The sequence below is a fragment of the Schistocerca americana genome, chromosome 7, assembly GCF_021461395.2.
Source record: "Schistocerca americana isolate TAMUIC-IGC-003095 chromosome 7, iqSchAmer2.1, whole genome shotgun sequence".
NCBI classification, from domain to species: Eukaryota; Metazoa; Arthropoda; class Insecta; order Orthoptera; family Acrididae; genus Schistocerca; species Schistocerca americana.
Genome location: NC_060125.1, coordinates 220,204,163 through 220,222,521, shown reverse-complemented (window position 1 = coordinate 220,222,521; position 18,359 = coordinate 220,204,163). Strand labels below are relative to the sequence as shown.

General features: G+C 38.9%; 1 protein-coding gene across 13 annotated transcripts in view; it reads left to right on the top strand.

Annotated features, from left to right (window-relative positions):
* Positions 1-18,359, top strand: part of LOC124622653 (protein polybromo-1) — a 336,599-nt gene that overhangs the window by 254,372 nt on the left and 63,868 nt on the right. For all 13 annotated transcript variants that reach the window (XR_006980668.1, XM_047148440.1, XM_047148439.1 and 10 more), the window contains 3 exons: positions 3,280-3,440; positions 3,529-3,701; positions 14,421-14,593. Coding sequence is in view for 12 of the 13 variants with exons in the window: in XM_047148440.1 (XP_047004396.1) it covers positions 3,280-3,440; positions 3,529-3,701; positions 14,421-14,593 (507 nt within the window). In the remaining variant the exon portion in view is untranslated. The remainder of the gene's footprint in view (positions 1-3,279; positions 3,441-3,528; positions 3,702-14,420; positions 14,594-18,359) is intronic.

Here is an 18,359-nt window from a genome sequence, read left to right as displayed (position 1 = left end):
TTTTTACTTTGTTTGGCTATCTTTGCACTTTGTTTATTTTCATTGTTCCATGATCATAATTTGGTGTTTTTTTTGGCAATATGTTTTCCCTCGCCTGGCAACATCCTATCCCTCACCTGACGACGTGTTCTCCTTCGCCTGGCTACATGTTTTACTTGTTGCGCTGTTGTTTTTATTGCTGAATAAATTTTTCTACTTTTAGAAGAAGCTGCCATTCATCACACCAACTAGCAGTTCTGTTTAAGACACCTTTTATCCTCCTAAAGTCACTTGACAATAACATCTTCACATATGACACGGTGTCGTAATCACCAAACAGTTATAAGTTGCTGTTTACTCTGTCTGTCGGTCCACTTATGTATACAGAGAATATAAAACATATGCTCAGACCTTCGTCTACAGTCTGCAGTGGGGCACTTTGTCAAATGCTTTCCAGAAATCTGAGAATATGGAATCTGCCAGTTGCCCTCCATCCATGATTTGAAGGGTATCATGTGAAAAAAGGGCAAGCAGAGTTTCACAGGAGCAATGCATTCTAAATTTGTGCTGATTTGTGGATAGAAGCTTTTCTGTCTTGGCGAAATTTATTGTATCCTAACTTGGAATGTGTTAAAGAATTCTGCAGCAAACCAATGTTAGCCCATGAGCAGGAGCTACATTTTTCATAACAAAAGTGGGCATGTAGTGTACTTTGTACACATGTAAAGAATAGCTGTCTTTATGTAACCAAGGTAAACATGTATAAGCAGAATTAGTTTTATCATAGTTTAACTGAATGACGATAAAAAAAGGATGTAATAGGAGTTAAAGCACTGTTTAATTAAACAACAATGAAATAAACTTCCATTATATCACTCTGTTGCCATGGATGGGTGTTATCCCACAGTAATGACCCATTCAAAGCATTAAAGAGTTCAGTTGCGTTAGATCCTAGCCATCTGCTTATTTGATTACTAATTATCTGGTAGACAACTGCCTCATTGAGGTATTGTGTTGCTAGCTCATAATTTGGATCTTTTTCCTGTATGGAATGTAATTTTTTTTCTCACTTAGCTTGCTTTTTGTTACTGCTACTCAGTTGGGCATATGGCGACACAGTTTATCAGTGTGGTAGCTGGAGCAATAATCAAGAAGTAGGTATGGGTTTGCAACTGTGAAACAACAATGAAATGGTGCAGAACTACTACTACTACTACTACTACTACTACTACTACTACTACTTCAAATACTTTACTACCCAATCCCAACCCACCGAGCGAGGTGGTGCAATGGTTAGCACACCATAGTCTCACTCAGGAGGACCATAGTTCAAATCTGTGTCCGACCATCTTGATTTAGGTTTTCTGTGATTTCTCTAGGCAGCAGCATGGTTCCTTTGAAACGACCCTGCTTGTTTCCTTCCCTACCCTTGATGCATTCTGAATTTGTGCTTGATCTCTAAAAAATTCAATGCTGATGGGCTCCCAACGCCCTCCTTGAAGAATACTACTGACAACTTGAACCTTATTCAAGCTGAGGTCTGAGCTAGCTATGACCTGAAAGCATACCACACTGTCATAATCCCCCCTGTGGACAAATGATTCTCTGCTTGACCTCGAGAAGTATATGGCTGACAGTTTCCATCAGCTCTTGGACACCTTAATGTATAGAACTGTTCTTAATTATGCTATTTGTTCTATTCAGACCAAGCTGCACAAAGTTGTGAAAACCCTAAGCCCCTCACAGGCTCTCACAGCTACCTCCATAGAACTCCATAACCCTCCTGCTGTACTCAACACTACCTTCTGCATATTTCCCAGAACACAAAAACCACCATCCTGACTGAAAGCATCTCACTCCTGATAAACCAGCACCTTCAACACATTTGGAGCCTTCCATTCTACATAAGACACCTACCATTTTCTGGAATGTCTCCAATCCACGCCCATCCTTGAGTGCTCCTTATCACTATTGATATGCCTCTCTTCTCCACAGACATAGACACACGGCCTTAAAACACCATCTCTCCAATGCTCACCCTAAAACCTCATTTGTTGCCACTCTAGGCAACAGCATATTTACCCTTAAGTACTCCATATGAAATGTTCGTTCAGCTTGAAAAGAATATTGTTAAGCCACGCTGACGGTAAGGGCTGCTTATTTTATAATCTGTAACAAAATTATCTTGGAATCTGTGGTGTTGTGAGTAGACTGATAACGGGCCAAACAAAAAGGAAATGCACAAGTATTCACCCCATTGATTGTGGTGGTTTTCACTTGTGGTGTCCACACACTGGATTTTTAATGTTGCTTATGAAAGTGCATGTTCCATGATGGGTGTGTGGTCATCTTCTAATTGTTACGCTGTCTGACATAGATTATCAGTGTTGAGAACAGTGACCTTTGTGACCATAGCAAAATAATTTGAGGTCAGTGGTCTTCTCTGAAACAGTTGAACAGTTTTGTTGCAATGCTTTCTGCAGATGAAGTTTTTTCATTGATGGCATAAATGTTTCTTACTCTTACTCCTTTTTATACCCCTCTTATCTTGTCAAAAAGAATAATTTTGGAAGTTTTCGCTGTGTTTCAACTTGACATGCCATTTTATTTTATTCCATGAACAGTAGAAGTTTCTTTCAAAACAGCGAATTTCACAGTATATTTAAATGCAGAAGTCCAATGGCATGCGATAAACACAGAGAAAATCATAAAATCTCATTATTATTGTGTGAGAGAAAAGTACCAAGAACTGCTGTGCTCATAGGATTTGGATAATATTGGGTGTCAGTGTCTTTATCTTCTTAAGTCTTGCCGAAATAGGACTTGGCATCAGTCGTAAGAATAATGGGCTGACTGTGGTGTAATTAAAAGGCTTCTCAGAAATGGGAGGCCACAGTCAATTATTAGGTTATTTATTATTGAATACCAGTCAGTCGTAATAAGTTATTTTCATAGTCCAGGTATACAAGCAAGTTCTTGGATTGATACAAACTGAAAACATCAGAAATTTAGTTTCTACTCTAGCTATGAAAGACACAGACCTTTCAGTTCTTGGGCATGATGCTTTGTCAGTGAAAATATTGTGGCACAGTGTAGTCTGCTACTTAAGTTACAGATTAATCACCATAGTCTCTCTTTTTGCATATTCATTTTGGAGTGAAATATAACCTACAATTTAAGAGCAGCCTTTAAACTGTATTTTACAGCTGTGTGGTTATGAATTAGCTCCAGAATTATGTTTGCAGCTTCATTACAACTGTACATTCCCTACTAGAATAGATTTATGTTCTCCTGTTTTAGAATATAGAAGTATTCAACCCCCAGGGGCATGAAGGCCATACATATTATGAACAGTTTAACACACCAGCAGCTTTGCTAAGGACTGGTGATTGTGTGTATGTGCGCTCGGACAATGGGAAACAGTTAATACAACAGATCGATTCAATGTGGATGAACAAACAGTAAGTTCAGTATATTATCATTTCTTCCAGCATGCTTTCTTAGAAACTTTTGGATAAATGATTATTGATGTAATTGTATCTCTTTCAGAGGTGCTTGTTTTTTTCGTGGTCCGTTCATGGTTTCACCTGTTGATATTCCACAGACTCCACAGAAACTTTTTTATAAACAAGAAGTGTTTCTGAGCAATGTAGAAGAAACAAATCCTGTTGAATTTGTTGTTGGCAGGTGTGCTGTTTTAGAACATGCAGAATATATATCGTGTAAGTATTTTAGTTGAAATATACATATTTTGTGGATGAACTTGCTGGTTTTGTTGTATTTCAGATTGCTTGATTTTTGCTGCAACTATCTGTTCAGTTTGGTTGATGCAACAAACAAATTGTTCCTGTGGTCGATGACAACAGAGTTAACAAAATGAATGATCAGCCAAAGAACAAAGTCCAAAACATAACAAATGTCATTGTAAGCATTCGCAAACAGTCCAATAAGTGATTCGAATAAAAAAATGTCAATCACTCTACTATCTGTGACACATATTGAAGGCTTCAGAGAATGGTAAGAGCGGTTGGAATAGCTGGAGCTGTGGTATTTACAGACACTGCCATGGCCCATGAGACATTCCCGTAACAGTGCCTCTATGAGAAAATGCTGCAGCCATGGAATGAAGCTCAATTATCCACGATCTTTCTTTGATCTCGATACTTGGGCTGGATGGGGAATCTGAATCAGTCTTGGATTTTAAGCCATCCACATTTAGAAATTGATATTTCCATATTCACTTATGATGCAAGATGATAAACCTTTGTGGGAATTATTTTTTGTTCAGTAAAAACATGCTTTTACACTTTACAAGAAACTTTTAAAAAATGGTGTCAAATATGGGAAATAACCTTTTAAGTGATAAAAGTTATTTATAGGATCTTCCCCTTGCCTTTCCTTAATTAATGTATGATACATGTACATAATAGGCATCAAAATATTCACCAGGGACTTGTTTATTATCTAATAAAGACTATCTGAATTTTGTACTATGTTTAGCAATTGATGTGACATTTACCGACACTTTAGCACAACAAACCACACTAAAAATTATGCAAACCTTGCAGTCACCCTGTTGATTCACGTTTTTGTGAAGCTAAGGTACCATGCTAGGCAGATTTATTATTTATACTGCAGCCTGTGAAAAACGAAGTACAAGTGTTCCCTATTACAAAGCTCCCCAAACCTGATCATGTTAAGTGTAACTTGTCCGGAAAAGTGCCGTCAGCAGATGTACACAGTGCTCGGAACTTACATGGCTGTTTTAAATTTTGTAACAGAATGTGTGTGAAATATTATAAAGTGGCTTAAGTATAAACCTGTGCTACAGATCAGTCTGGTCACCACAGTCTTGATTTCACATTAACTGGGTTCGCCAACTCGCATCCAAATGGTCACTTTCAAATTGACCTAGACCTCAGGCTACAATACTGATCGGCCTATCTCCACAGCCAAGATTCCAGGGGAGGGTACCATACCACACTTACGCCTCTAAAGCAGACACATCATAATGTTGGACGTTTTTGCAGTAAATCTGTGGAGTATGTTTTTGTAGGATTTCTAGATTTCTTATTGATCTCAGAACTACCACAGAAAAATAACAAATATGTAGGTACAGCTTCCAAATTTTTCTCTTTTTCGTAGTAGTGAAGAGAGTAAAACCAAATGTAGAGATCATGTAACCCTTTGGTGCACACACTTGTTAAAACAGTCTAGATAATGAACAGTGTAATTATTTGAATCGGTAACAGGATTTCCAGAAGAATGCTGAAGATTAGATGGGTAGATCACATAACTAATGAGGAGGTATTGAATAGAATTGAGGAGGAGAGGAGTTTGTGGCACAACTTGACAAGAAGAAGGGACCGGTTGGTAGGACACATTCTGAGGCATCAAGGGATCACAAATTTAGCATTGGAGGGCAGCGTGGAGGGTAAAAATTGTAGAGGGAGACCAAGAGATGAATACACTAAGCAGATTCAGAAGGATGTAGGTTGCAGTAAGTACAGGGAGATGAAGAAGCTTGTACAGGATAGAGTAGCATGGAGAGCTGCATCAAACCAGTCTCAGGACTGAAGACGACAACAAACAGGATTAACCGATATAGGTTCCAATATTAGTCATTTTCTCACAAAAGCTTAGAGAACAATTACAAATCCAGAAATCATATTAAATTCCAGTGGACACTTGCTGGAAAAACGAGTGAAATTATGTATCGTGGAGTGGTTGGAATCGGTAAGTAGGGTTGGCCTTAGCGTAATTCCAGTTACTGATCCCAATATTTGTTAGACCCTACTTTTTGTGAATTTTCATTACTTGTGTGCTAGCCCTGTTAGATTTAATAATTATTATTAAAAATTAACTTTATTTCGCAGTATTGTGACTTCATCATGCGCTATACTGTAATGGATTTACAGGTTCTCTGTTCTTCTTTTACTCATATAAATCACGATAATAATTTATTTCAAACATATATACTTCTCTTCTTCTGTTCTTACTTATTTTCGTTACCTTCAGTTCTTTTCTAAATAATTTGTGGCTAAGTAATTAACCACATGAACTGTGGTTGTAATTTTATCGTATGCTAAATTCATTTGTTTATGAATATGATCAGCTGCTTTCAAAGATTGCCTCTATGTAGTGTCTCTGCCTTAGTGTGACATCATTGCTCAAAGCCCTCAACTGGAATCCCACACTAGAATTGATCCAGAAAGCTTTATGTATGCTTGCTTTTATGCGGTGTTTGCTGTATGTTCTGGTATTCGTGAAATTGTGTGACGAATTTTTGTGAGATTTAGTGTTTCTGTGATGAGTTCATCTAAGAAACGATTTCATGTCTTTCAGGAAGGCATATTCTGCTGTTTTCTGTGTATTATGCGATCACGGAAAGGTGAAACATTCACATTCTGTTCCATGTACTCATGTGATATAAACATGGCTTACGGGGGAAGAACTGAATTAATAAATCGTATTAAATCCATTAAACACATCTCCAATATGAAAATAAAGGATAGTAGGAAAATTGATTCATTTTTTTTTACCTCTCCTTGAGCTGACCTTGGTGTAATAAGAGCAGAATGTTTGTTCACTTCATTTTTAATTGAATATAATATTCCATTCGCTGCTGCTGATCATGCAGGTGCCCTTTTTAAGATGATGATCTCTGATTCGGAAATCGCAAAAAGATAAGATTGTGGTCGTACAAAGACTTCACATATTTTGGAAAGAAATGGCTACAGGTTAAAGAAATGAACTCATTGCTTGCATGCAACGTGAACTATTATCTTTGGCTACAGATAAGAGCAATGACAATGATGATAACCTTTGTCCCTCAGTCACATGCATGCACCCATTAATTTTTTGCGATTTGGCATCTTCTGGATTTCTGTTTTTGAAAGTTGGCAGGTATGCATTTATGTCTGTAGAAAGCTTGAACATGTGTGAATTCCACATCTTTATGTAAAAGACCCTAATGTGTTGTTGGTGAACTGATGGTTTGAAAAGAAGGTAGCTTTGAAGGAAGCAAATGGAAAATATGTCTGCCCATTTATTTGGCTGTGTGCTGGTGCCATTGGTGTTTCTTCTAAGCTTTAATTTTTGTATAATTGACATCTTCTATTAAAGATCATTCTGAGTAACAGTTAGTCCGCCCCGATAGCTGAGTGGTCAGTGCGGCAGTCTGTCACGCCGAGGGGCCCGGATTCGATTCCTGGCTGTGTCGGAGATTTTCTCCGCTCAGGGACTGGGTGTTGTGTTGTCCTCATTATCATTTAATCATCAGTGGAAGGCAACGGGAAACCACCACTGGAATCACTTCCTTAGATGCTCGTGTGGTGGACCTATCTGACAACGCTTCCCCCGTGACAAGACCTGCTGTAAGGCAGAACACAAAGTTTTTTTTGAATAACAGTTAAATGTTATTGGAAGCCTTTTTTGCATTGGTGGTGGTGGTGGTGGTAGAAGACATTTTCATTACCAGTGTCTTCTGAGTGGGGTGGTCTAGTGGTTAAAATGCTGAGCTTTTTTTCTTTCAGAATGGGTGGGATTAAATTCCCATAGTAGCCACCCTCATTTTTGTTTCCTGTGGGTATTCTAAATCAGTTTTGTTGAATACTAGGTTGGTCGATTAAACAAATGTCGTGCTTCTATCACAGCAAATTAAAAGTTTATCTTCATATAATGTGTGTCATTCAATCTTATGCCTTGATTGTTTTGACAGTGGAGGAACTCTTGAGGCACTTACAAGACCATCATCAGCATTAATCTCAGGACACGGTTTGGGAACTTTATGATGGATTCTCTAATTGTATTGCTACATTTATAATAAAAATAGTGCTGCTATAAAATTTTAATGTACTGCTTCGTGAATATCAATTCAAAACAATGTGTGTGTGTGTGTGTGTGTGTGTGTGTGTGTGTGTGTGATGTACCACCAATAGTCTGTAATGTGAAATACCAACGTATACCAATGTATAGTTATTTGATAAAGTTCCCAGTGCTGAAAGAAGTTGTTACACTTTTCATGCTCAAAATTGTATCGGTTTAGAGTTTTATGGTTAATGGGCACCATACAGTTTCTGATCAAGACACATTGCTTGTCCGAAACATTCCTGTTAATGTGTTGTAAAAGGAAATAAAGGAAGACCTAGTTCTGTTTATCTTGTACCAACGTGCTGTCCCCCCTCCCCTGCCCGCTGCATAATAATGTTATCCAACAGTCACAGCCAGAATCATTGTAGTATGCTGGGCCTTCCATTTCCCTCACCCCCCTACAAATTTTCCCTCTTTTGTCGTTGCTTCTTCTAGCTCATAATGAATTTTCAGTGATTATATACGTTAATGACATGTATCTTATTGGCAATAAATCCTTTAATCTGGCAATACATTAGTTGTTTAACATTTGCACTATGAGTGAAACATGCAGTAAAAGTAGAAAAATACATCTACTTGCTGAAAAAAGCAAGAGACTCTTTGAAAGCTGTTTGTGTACAATGTGATAGACTTTCATGTACAAGTCAAAATGTGAAGCCTATATCACTGCAGCATTAAAACTTACTGCAGGACATACACTGGGTAAGTATAGGCCACAGGAGATAATGACAGATGGAGGGGAAACATAGTTTGTTAATGTTGTTGTTGCTGTTGTTGTTGTTGTGGTCTTCAGTCCTGAGACTGGTTTGATGCAGCTCTCCATGCTACCTTATCCTGTGCAAGCTTCATCATCTCCCAGTACTTAGTGCAACCTACATCCTACTGAATCTGCTTAGTGTATTCATCTCTTGGTCTCCCTCTACGATTTTTACCCTCCACGCTGCCCTCCAATGCTAAATTTGTGATTCTTTGATGCCTCAGAACATGTCCTACCAACCAATCCCTTCTTCTTGTCAAGTTGTGCCACAAACTCTTCTTCTCCCCAATTCTATTCAATACCTCCTCATTAGTTATGTGATCTACCCATTTAATCTTCAGCATTCTTCTGTAGCACCACATTTCAAAAGCTTCTATTCTCATCTTGTCCAAACTATTTATCGTCCATGTTTCACTTCCATACATGGCTACACTCCATACAAATACTTTCAGAAATGACTTCCGGACACTTAAATCTATACTCGAAGTCAACAAATTCCTCTTCTTCAGAAACGCTTTCCTTGCCATTGCCAGTCTACATTTTATATCTTCTCTAATTCGACCATCATCAGTCATTTTGCTCCCCAAATAGCAAAACTCCTTTACTACTTTAAGTGTCTCATTTCCTAATCTTATTCCCTCAGCATCACCCGACTCAATTCGACTACATTCCATTATCCTCGCTTTGCTTTTGTTGATGTTCATCTTATACCCTCCTTTCAAGACACTGTCCATTCCGTTCAACTGCTCTTCCAAGTCCTCTGCTGTCTATGACAGAATTACAATGTCATCGGCGAACCTCAAGTTTTTATTACTTCTCCATGGATTTTAATACCTACTCCGAATTTTTCTTTTGTTTCCTTTACTGCTTGCTCAATATACAGATTGAATAACATCGAGGAGAGGCTATAACGCTGTCTCACTCCCTTCCCAACCACTGCTTCCCTTTCATGCCCCTTGACTCTTGTAACTGCCATCTGGTTTCTGTACAAATTGTAAATAGCCTTTCGCTCCCTGTATTTTATCCCTGCCACCTTTAGAATTTGAAAGAGGGTATTCCAGTCAGCATTGTCAAAAGCTTTCTCTAAGTCTACAAATGTTAGAAACGTAGGTTTGCCTTTCCTTAATCTTTCTTCTAAGATAAGTCGTAAGATCAGTATTGCCTCACATGTTCCAGTATTTCTACGGAATCCGAGCTGATCTTTCCCGAGGTCGGCTTCTACCAGTTTTTCCATTCGTCTGTAAAGAATTCGCATTAGTATTTTGCAGCTGTGACTTATTAAACTGATAGTTTGGTAATTTTCACATCTGTCAACACCTGCTTTCTTTGGGATTGGAATTATTATATTCGTCTTGAAGTCTGAGGGTATTTCGCCTGTCTCATACACCTTGCTCACCAGATGGTAGATTTTTGTCAGGACTGGCTCTCCCAAGGCAGTCAGTAGTTCTAATGGAATGTTGTCTACTCCGGGGGCCTTGTTTTGACTCAGGTCTTTCAGTGCTTTGTCACACTCTTCACACAGTATCGTATCTCCCATTTCATCTTCATCTACATTCTCTTCCATTTCCATAATATTGTCCTCAAGTACATTGCCCTTATATAGACCCTCTATATACTCCTTCCACCTTTCTGCTTTCCCTTCTTTGCTTAGAACTGGGTTTCCATCTGAGCTCTTGATGTTTATACAAGTGTTTCTCTTTTCTCCAAAGGTCTCTTTAATTTTCCTGTAGGCAGTATCTATCTTACCCCTGGTGAGATACGCATCTACATCCTTACATTTGTCCTCTATCCATCCCTGCTTAGCCATTTTGCACTTCTGTTGATCTCATTTTTGAGACGTTTGTATTCCTTTTTGCCCGCTTCATTTACTTCATTTTTGTATTTTCTCCTTTCATCAATTAAATTCAATATTTCTTCTGTTACCCAAGGATTTCTACTAGCCCTCGTCTTTTTACCTACTTGATCCTCTGCTGCCTTCACTACTTCATCCCTCAGAGCTACCCATTCTTCTTCTACTGTATTTCTTTCCCCCATTCCTGTCAATTGTTCCCTTATGCTCTCCCTGAAACTCTGTACAACCTCTGGTTTAGTCAGTTTATCCAGGTCCCATCGCCTTAAATTCCCCCCTTTTTGCAGTTTCTTCAGTTTTAATCTACAGTTCATAACCAATAAATTGTGGTCAGTCCACATCTGCCCCTGGAATTCTCTTACAATTTAAAACCTGGTTCCTAAATCTCTCTCTTACCTTTATATAATCTATCTGTTACCTTCTAGTATCTCCAGGATTCTTACATGTATACAACCTTCTTTTATGATTCTTGAACCAAGTGTTAGTTATGATTAAGTTATGCTCTGTGCAGAATTCTACCAGACGGCTTCCTCTTTCATTTCTTAGCCCCAATCCACATTCACCTACTATGTTTCCTTCTCTCCCTTTTCCTACTGTCGAATTCCAGTCACCCATGAGTATTAAATTTTCGTCTCCCTTCACTACCTGAATAATTTCTTTTATCTCATCATACATTTCAATTTCTTCGTCATCTGCAGAGTTAGTTGGCATATAAACTTGTACTACTGTAGTAGGCATGGGCTTCGTGTCTATCTTGGCCACAATAATGCGTTCACTATGCTGTTTGTAGTAGCTTACCCGCACTCCCATTTTTTTTTAATTCATTATTAAATGTACTCCTGCATTACCCCTATTTGATTTTGTATTTATAACCCTGTATTCACCTGACCAAAATTCTTGTTCCTCCTGCCACCGAACTTCACTAATTCCCACTATATCTAACTTTAACCCATCCATTTCCCTTTTTACATTTTGTAAGCAACCTGCCCGATTAAGGGATCTGACATTCCGCACTCCGATCCGTATAACTACAGTTTTCTTTCTCCTGATAACGACGTCCTCTTGAGTAGTCCCCGCCCGGAGATCCGAATGGGGGACTATTTTACCTCCGGAATATTTTACCCAAGAGGACGCCATCATCATTTAACCATACAGTAAAGCTGCATGCCCTCTGGAAAAATTACGGCTGTAGTTTCCCCTTGCTTTCAGCCGTTCACAGTACCAGCTGTTTTGGTTAGTGTTACAAGGCCATATCAGTCAATCATCCAGACTGTTGCCCCTGCAACTACTGAAAAGGCTGCTGCCCCTCTTCAGGAACCACATGTTTGTCTGGCCTCGCAACAGATACCCCTCCGTTGCGGTTGCACCTACAGTACGGCCATCTGTGTGTCTGAGGCACGCAAGCGTCCCCACCAACTGCAAGGTCCATGGTTCATGGGGGGTGTTTGTTAGTGGATTATACAAATTACTAATGCGACAGTGTGTGCAGCATCACAGATTCTGCAGAAACTGATCATATTTGAATGAAATTAAGTTAAACCAAGATTAATGTAAAGGTATGGTATGAAAAACCTTCACAATTCTGAAAACAAAAATATTTAATAATGCTTTTTCAAAAACACTTGGAAGTTAAAAAAATGCCTCGTACACAGTTGTTCATTAAATATGCACACATGAAAATTGAAGATGGTGAAATAAAGACTGAGAGTCTGAATTCTGTGCTCCAAATGTATTTTACGGAAGACAGCGCATATTTATTTTTCTCTTGTCATTACTTGGAATGTAATTCATGTGAAAACAAGGCTCTTTTTGTACTATTAGTTTCTTACTAATCTTTTAAATGACAGGTAATCTGTGTATTAAAGAGAATGTTGGTGGTGGTAGTTTTCAAGGTAGCTTATGGTGTGACGCTGTGTTGCTGTAAGGTTAAGCATACCGATTCGTTTAGTTACATACGTTTCATCCTTATCTCTTACGTATGGTATCATTACCAGTTTAGGCTTCTTAGCATGTCTTCATCAGATGCTCTGTTGAAAAAGAGATAGTAAAAAGAGGAAACCACGTTAACATTTCTACACTTTGATTGATGGGGCTTATGACTACAGTCAACTATGTAAGAGTACGAAGTTAGTTATTTGTAAATCATAAATATAAAATCAAAATATTTACAATGAAAGTTCATTGTGAGATATACTCTTCACAAAGTGAAAACTATTAAAAAATTACGTAACTACTGATGCAGGTAATCAAGCCATACACTAGATCAGTTTAAATGATCCAGAGCAGAAATTTTCAATCTGCAGCGGAGTGTGCGCTGATATGAAACTTCCTGGCAGATTAAAACTGTGTGCTGGACCGAGACTCAAACTTGGGACCTTTGTCTTTTGCGGGCAAGTGCTTTACCATCTGAGTTACCCAAGCACAACTCACAACCCGTCCTCACAGCTTTAATTCCACCAGTACCTCGTCTCCTGCCTTGCCCACGAAAGGCAAATGTCCTGAGTTCGAGTCTTGAGCTGGCTCTCAGTTTTAATCTGCCAGGAAGTTGCAGGTTCTAGGCGCTACAGTCTGGAACCGCGCGACCGCTACAGTCGCGGGTTCGAATCCTAGTTGGGTTTAAGTAGTTCTAAGTTCTAGGGGACTGATGACCCCTGTAGTTAAGTCTCGTAGTACTCAGAGTGATTTGAAACATTTGAAGTTTCAGGTTAAAAGATGTCTGCCTACAAATGTGTTTCACAATTGACTAATTGGTTACCAATGGTCACTTACCGCAAGTGTACACTGAACAGCCAGTATGAAATAATTGTCAAATCAAGCGGCTATTAGACAAGACCATACTGACTACTTACGTAGTTTTCCAACAATCAAGAGTGAAGTTATGTTTACATTGTGAGCACTTTTCCTGACGTGCTGAGTTGCACTTTGATGAGTAAATATGTAATGTATGAAAGTGTGAATTGTTTTGTACAGAAGTAAATTTGATTTTGTGATTTTGTTTCCTTGTGTTTTACTATCCCTGTTTTTTCCTTTTTTAAATAAAGTAGTCATTGGATGATGATTTGCTGAGAAGTCATAACCAGTAATGATCCCGTTTGTGTGACCTGAGGCTGAAGTGTACTACTTAAAAAATAGAAAAAACATTTGCAAGATGGTCATTTATGTTCTCCTAATGTAGTATGTCCTACTCCGTGTAAATATTGTGGTATAAATTGCTGTTCTTTATTGTAAATTTTTCAACATTTATTGTAATTTTTTTCATCCATCATTAGTTCACAGCAGAACAGCAACCTAGTTAGAACACAGTGTAGTTTCTGAAAACAGCAGTCACGTAAAGCTGATAAACACCATCTTTGATTTGGATGTGCATTATTTTGTGAGAACAAATTCACATACAAAATGACATATTAATGTGGGAAAGGTTTTAGCAAAGGTGGAACAAAGCTTTTGTGGTTGAGTTCGAGGTTCGGTGACCATTGACAAGATTGTCAATTGTGCTTTCCCCTCCCTATCGCAACATGCAGATAATATGACACAGTGCTGCCCCTGTCACACACTGTGCTTGGCCAAGCTGTACTTTTCAACCTACAATCAAATATTTACGGATTAATGATTCTTCAAATTTATGGGTTTAGTTAAATTATGTTGCACTTGGTTTCTTCGTTATGTTATGCCAATTTAAAATGTCACCTCGCTGTTTGTAATTCCTCTTCCTTTTTTTTTTTTTTTTTTTTTTTTTTTTTTTTTTTTTTTTTTTTTTCCTTTAGTCAAAAAAGGTTGGTGGTGGTGGGATAGGAAATTGCATTGTGTAGTTCTCTTAGTCAGATCCGTTCTGTAATTAATGATCAATAGGTCACATTTTGTGATCAGTTTTATATTTTAATTGATTTGTGCAACATGATAATTTTCCCATGAGTTTTGTCTTCACAATATGTATTTTTGCGAATAATAACCAAATTGTTGCAGGTCGCCCAACAGAGATACCAGAACAAGATGTATACGTCTGTGAATCTGTATATGATGAATCTCGCCGCCAGATTAAAAAATTACCTAGAGAAGGACTTAAAAAATATGCTCATAGTAATGCTGTAATAGAAGATGAAATATACTTCTTCCGTAGGCTCATCAATCCTCCAAAGGTGTGCCATCTAAATTTTTCCCCTTGCATGTTGTGTTTATACAGTCAGTATGCATTGCTGTTGCATTTGTTTTTCTTTTGGGAGTATTAACTTGTTTACTTAACTTTTTATTTTTTATTTAACATTAGCATCAGCTTATTACCATACAAAGAATTATGTTCCAATTTTTATTGGTAGTATGTAAAATTATCTTTGTGTGATGAGAGCATTTAAAATTTAGCAAACATAGGCTAAATCTGTGTGTTGCAATTCAGACCTTTCTAGCAATCTGAGCAAAATCTGTAAGATACCTGTCATTTGCACACAGATGTGAAGTGAAGTGACACAAGCTAGTGATAAACTTTTACCTGAAGTTAACAAGCTACACAAAGTTTAAATTCAATTAAAACCCTGTGACACTTCGTATATCAAACTTTGTCGACTCAAGTATTTGACAAGCGACACTTAAGTGTGGGTGTAAATAAAGGATGACAGAAAAGCATCTAGATGTTTCATCATCCAGCAGAAAGAGGAGATGATGGGAGAAAATAAAATAGAGAAGTTATTTATTGTCTTCAATCAAGGGAACTGGCAGAGAAAAAAATAACTTGTGAGAGGGCAATAAGTGACACACCACACACCTGCATGTGTCTGTGGCATCTGACTAACAGCAGTGAGGGGAGAGGAAAGATGTGCAGCAGTTGGAAGATAAGATGTACACGAAAAGGAGGTAATGAGAGGCATTTTAGAGGAAGAAATGGAAGCAGATTTTTTTTTTTTTTGGGGGGGGGGGGGTCTGCATAGGGGAGATACTGTCTTTCTCCTTGGCTGTCTGTAAAATAAAAGTGGTTGATGCTTAATGGAGCTCAGTTCTAGCTGGCTAAACTTGAATTTTGTGAAATTAGGTTTCCCAAACAGTGGACTGGTGACACTGCTAGTTCTTTATAACTGTAAGCTTCTGTATTGTACATTGCTGAAACAGTCTTTATTGGACGATATCTCGGGCATATGGTGCAGCCTAGTTTAATGAGGCGTGCCCAGGTAAGTGGAGCTATGTCCAAAGTCAACACGTATAACCCTAGCTGCACACGAGTCACATATGAAACCTACAAAAACACTCCTACCAGTTCGGGTGGGCAGTAGGGCAGTACTAACACCCAACTTACTAGAATTCTTCCTGGGACACACAACAAAAGATGCTGCTAGGTAATAGTAACTGAACGTGCATATACTGCTAGAATGTGTTTTGAACTGTCGAGAGAGATGAATTAGAAAAGTAGTCACGTTTCAATATTCAGAGAGCTTTTTATGACACAGTAATGCTGATGTTGATGAAATGCCTCCAGTATTGGGCACTGCTAGTGGAAAATGCTACTTTCATGTCAAACAATACTGCTGTAGATTGCCCAGTTGTGACAGAATTGCACTAAAGATTTTTCATCTAGGTCTGTAGTGCCTGTGCAGTTAACAAGTGAAATTCAGTAAGCGTTGAAGGCTGATGGAGTGACTGGTGATGCATGCTAATGTCATGGAAAGTCTTGTGGTGATCCACAAAAGATATCTACAATTGTGAGCTTTAATACATCTGTTTCTCCTGACTATGTCAAAACAGGATTTATCTGCTTCAAAAGGCCAGCACAACATAAAATGTAAGCATCATGAAACTAGCAGAAATTTTGGCAAAGACGTCCATGAAAGTGGTACTGCATTTACATCTCTGCCTTCTTTTATTACACGTGGTGACAGCAGCCTGCCTGAAGTAGACTTTGTTCAACGTGCAAGAAGGAGAAAAATACCCAGGAAGCTAAAGTGGTTAAGCAAACACCACACAGTGAAGCGAAAAAGATGACTGCCTTCGTAATATTTGCAACAACAGAGAAAAATCAGGTGCAAAGAGTTAGTATGCCCATAAGAAATGAGAAAAGTATTGAAAAATAAAATTATGTGATTACAAATGCACTTTAGGTGTGCAATAGTTACAAAACACACCTGGACAAAGACAGATCTATTATTGAATCTTCCTGGCAAATTAAAACTGTGTGGGACACACGCTCAAACTCAGAACCTTTGCCTTCTGCGGGCAAGTGCTGTACCATCTGAGCAGTCAAATCATGATTCGTGACCTGTCCTCACAACTTCACTTCTGCCAGTACCTTATCTCCTATCTTGCAAAGGTCTGGACTTCAAGTCTCGGTCCAGCACACAGTTTTAATCTGCCAAGACATTTCGTATCACTGTACACTCCACTGCAGAGTGAAAGTTTCATTCTGGAAACCTCCCCCAGGCTTTGGCTAAGCCACCAAGCGAGGTGGTGCAGTGGTTTGCCCACTGGACACGAATTTGGAAGGATGACAGTTCAAACCCAGGTCCGGCCATCCAAATTTAGGTTTTCCATGATTTTGCTAAATCACTCCAGGCAAATACTAGGATGGTTCCTTTGAAAGGGCACAGCCAATTTCCTTCTCCATCTTTGACACAGTCTGAGCTAGTGCTCCAGTTCCTACTAATCTCGATTGGGATGTTAAACCCAGTCGTCCTTCCTATTTCTAAGCCATGCAGAGATGCAGTATCCTTCCTTCCAGGAGTGCTAGTCCCATATGTTTTACAGGAGGACTTCTGTGAAGTTTGGAAAGTAGGAGATGAGGTACTGGTGGAAGTGAAGCTATGAGGATAGGCCATGAGTCATGCTTAGGTGGTTCAGTAGTTAGAGCACTTGCCCACAAAAGGAAGTGGTCCCGAATTCAAGTCTCAGCCAACTCACAGTTTTAATCTGCTAGGAATTTCTTATCAGTGCACACACTTGTGCAAAGTGAGAATTTCCTTTTGGAGATCGACTAGTGTTCCATAGTAGGTAAATTTCCATTTTCATCACCACAATATAAACAGGGGGAAAAAAGTTAGTGAAATGAAAGACTGAATTAAGTTTGTTTGGTGACACTTTACAGACACTCTAGATTATGAAGAGTGAGTGAGTGAGTGAGTGTGTGTGTGTGTGTGTGTGTGTGTGTGTGTGTGTGTGTGTGTGTGTGTGTGTAACCACTGGGCCCCTCCCCCAATCCACTATCCTACTTAGGCTCCCAAACTTGGCAGAAGGATAAATGGAAAGACAGACAAACCTCACCAATAAAAAGGCTCTCGTACTGCAACTGTAATATCAACAGATTCAGGGAAGCTCCTAGGGCAAGGAAAATTGTTATATCGTCACTTTAAGAATGATGATACTGGGAAAGAGGCAAAAGAGGGGTGGCTATTTTTGTAGATAACACATACCACTGCTGCTTGTATCTCATCACTGGCAATTGCACAGTATAGCACTGCTAATGTGCCATTCCTCTGTCTTAAACATGCAGTATCATGCTTGGTGGTAAGTTACTTACAACTTCTATTTAAATGACCTCTTCCCACTGTGCTTCCATCTGCCAGCCTAGTCTTGGAAAGCAGGCCATTAGGATAGTGATCCAAGAGAGCAAGCTGATTTGCTGCACAGGCAAGGGTGTGAGTCAGTTGTGCAACTGTGTGACTGTTTAAATACCAACCGATGACAGAAAGCCTTGCAGCCTGTCAGGTAATGAGAGCCCAAGCTTGACATACAGTCAAGGAGAGCCAAAAGTGGCCATTTTGAGTGTTTCTGGTCTTTATTCAACCATTTCACTTATTCCATAGAAGCATGGTAAGCCACCAAGATGATTCCCAGAAGTGGTTGGTCACCTGTAGCAGCCATGCTAAGGCAAAGAAACCTGCATTCAAGATCTGGGGATTAAGCCCCAACAATAGCAGAGTGCTTTGC